Below are 2,387 nucleotides of genomic sequence, written 5' to 3'. Positions count from 1 at the left end.
CCTATTGAATATGCCTAACCATCTTTTAAATGTATTTTAACAGCTGAATGAAACCGATTCCTGTGTGAATACATTTGTGACTCTGATATATAGTTAAACTAGCAGATTATCTTAAACCGTTCATCATTTGTTACATTGTTTGCCTTCGTTCTTTTAACTCTGGGCTTTGTGCCTCTTGTTCTCAGGGCTGCGGTTTCTGAGGCTGTGCAGCAGTGCCGGGCAGGCTGTGGGGCGAAGGAGCTGCGGGGCAGCCACCGGATTTGCGCGCGGCATCACCGTCCGGTGGCCGCTGGGGAAGCGGCGCCCAGCCGGGCACCATGAGCTCCGGCACCACCGCCCCGCTGAAGGTCATCAGCAACCTCGCCAACACTGATGTCAACTATGTCATCAAAGAGCATTATAATTACACGGGAAAGCTAAATGAGAATGCGGACAGTGGAATAAAAGTGACGTCGGTGGTTTTTATCATCATTTGCTGCTTTATAATCTTAGAGAACATTTTTGTCTTGCTCACCATCTGGAAAACCAAGAAGTTTCACAGACCCATGTACTATTTCATTGGGAACTTGGCTCTTTCAGACTTGCTGGCTGGTGTGGCTTACACTGCCAACCTCCTGCTATCTGGACACAAAACCTATAGCCTGACCCCCTCCCAGTGGTTTGTAAGAGAAGGCAGCATGTTTGTTGCCTTGTCAGCTTCTGTGTTCAGCTTGTTGGCCATTGCCATCGAGAGATACATCACCATGTTGAAGATGAAACTCCACAATGGCAGCAACAGCTTCCGCTCCTTCTTGCTGATCAGTGCTTGCTGGGTTATCTCCGTGATACTCGGGGGACTCCCGATCATGGGCTGGAACTGCATCAGCCTCTTGTCCAACTGCTCTACTGTGCTGCCTCTCTACCACAAGCACTATATTCTCTTTTGCACCACTGTTTTCACTGGCCTTTTGCTATCTATTGTTGTCCTCTACTGCAGGATCTACTCCATGGTGAGGACTAGGAGCCGCAGGCTGACGTTTCGGAAAAACGTTACCAAAGCTAGTAGGAGCTCAGAAAAGTCACTAGCCTTGCTCAAGACAGTGATCATAGTCCTGAGTGCCTTCATTGCCTGCTGGGCTCCCTTGTTCATCCTGCTTTTACTGGATGTAGGGTGTAAAGTGAAGACCTGCTCAATCCTCTATAAAGCAGAATATTTCTTAGTACTGGCCGTGCTCAATTCAGCCACGAACCCTATCATCTACACCTTGACAAACAAAGAGATGCGGAGGGCTTTCATCAAGATTCTGTGCTGCTGCAAATGTCCCCCGGCAGATTCTGGGACCAAATTCAAGAGGCCGATCATCGGAGGGATGGAGTTCAGCCGGAGTAAGTCTGACAACTCCTCCCACCCACAGAAGGAGGAAGGCGATCATCCTGAAACCATCATGTCTTCGGGCAATGTTACCTCATCTTCTTAGGAGTAACCATGGGGGTGTATTTCAGAGCCTTCCTCTGAAATCGGGGAGCTGAGACGCCTCCTGCTCACGGCAGCAGTGTTGGGCTAAGTGAGCAAGTAGCATTAGTTCTAATGAGGCAAACAGTGCACTTGCGAGGCTGGAGTTCAAGAAATGGGACAGACTGTTCTGGCTTGAAAATCTTTTTCCCTGGAGCATGTTTTGTCTTTGCACTGAGGCAGCTCAGGATTGTCGGGCGCATTCATATCCTGAAATCTCCTTAGTAACTCTGAAAGACTGATGCCTTGGTGAAATGATGCCTGGTGTGTGTGAGAGAAAGAGAGAGGGGGAGGAGGGAGAGGGGGAATGAATCTTTTTTTTTTTCTCCCTGTGAGAAGAATGTGAAGTTATTTCTGCTTTACTTGCAGCAAACCACTAACACAAAGATCTTTCTGTACTGAGTTTAGTGGTGGCTCTGGTATAGTTGGTCAGAAGCGTTTGTTTAGCACATAACAAGGAAAGAGATCACACAAATATAACTTAGACCACATACAACCATAATCTGGCATCACTTTCCAGAGTTTTTAGTTGTCTTAAAGTTTTATTTGCAGAGTCCAAAGCTGTTGGGGTTTTATTTAGCAAGATCATAGCTGTGAATTTTTGCTGTCAGTCCATGTTACGTTTGAAGACAGTGAGCCAGACTCTGCAGTTACTTTCACCTGTACAATTCTGTTGACTGCGTCAGATTTTATGGAGTAGCTCAGAGCAGCATTTGGCCCCATACGTCGATTGCCTTGTTATTCTATAGCATTAAATAAACTGCATTATCATGACAAATGCAAGGTAGAACTAAAGGTCATTTCTCTTTAAGATGACTGAAGGTAAATATAATAGTATAAGATGCTATTGACAATAGCAGGATTTTTGCCTAAATAAGAAGAGTTAAAAACTAAA

At 45.8% G+C, this 2,387-nt stretch overlaps 1 protein-coding gene across 1 annotated transcript; it reads left to right on the top strand.

Annotated features, from left to right (window-relative positions):
* The first annotated feature begins 317 nt into the window (after positions 1 to 317).
* S1PR1 (sphingosine-1-phosphate receptor 1) lies at positions 318 to 1,762 on the top strand. The gene has a single exon (XM_009573636.1). The coding sequence runs from the start codon at positions 318 to 320 to the stop codon at positions 1,455 to 1,457; it is 1,140 nt and encodes a 379-aa protein (XP_009571931.1). The 3' UTR covers positions 1,458 to 1,762.
* Positions 1,763 to 2,387: the final 625 nt, after the last annotated feature.

This window comes from Fulmarus glacialis, unplaced genomic scaffold, assembly GCF_000690835.1.
Source record: "Fulmarus glacialis isolate BGI_N327 unplaced genomic scaffold, ASM69083v1 Scaffold43082, whole genome shotgun sequence".
Lineage (NCBI taxonomy): Eukaryota > Metazoa > Chordata > Aves > Procellariiformes > Procellariidae > Fulmarus > Fulmarus glacialis.
This window is presented reverse-complemented; position numbering and strand designations above follow the sequence as displayed.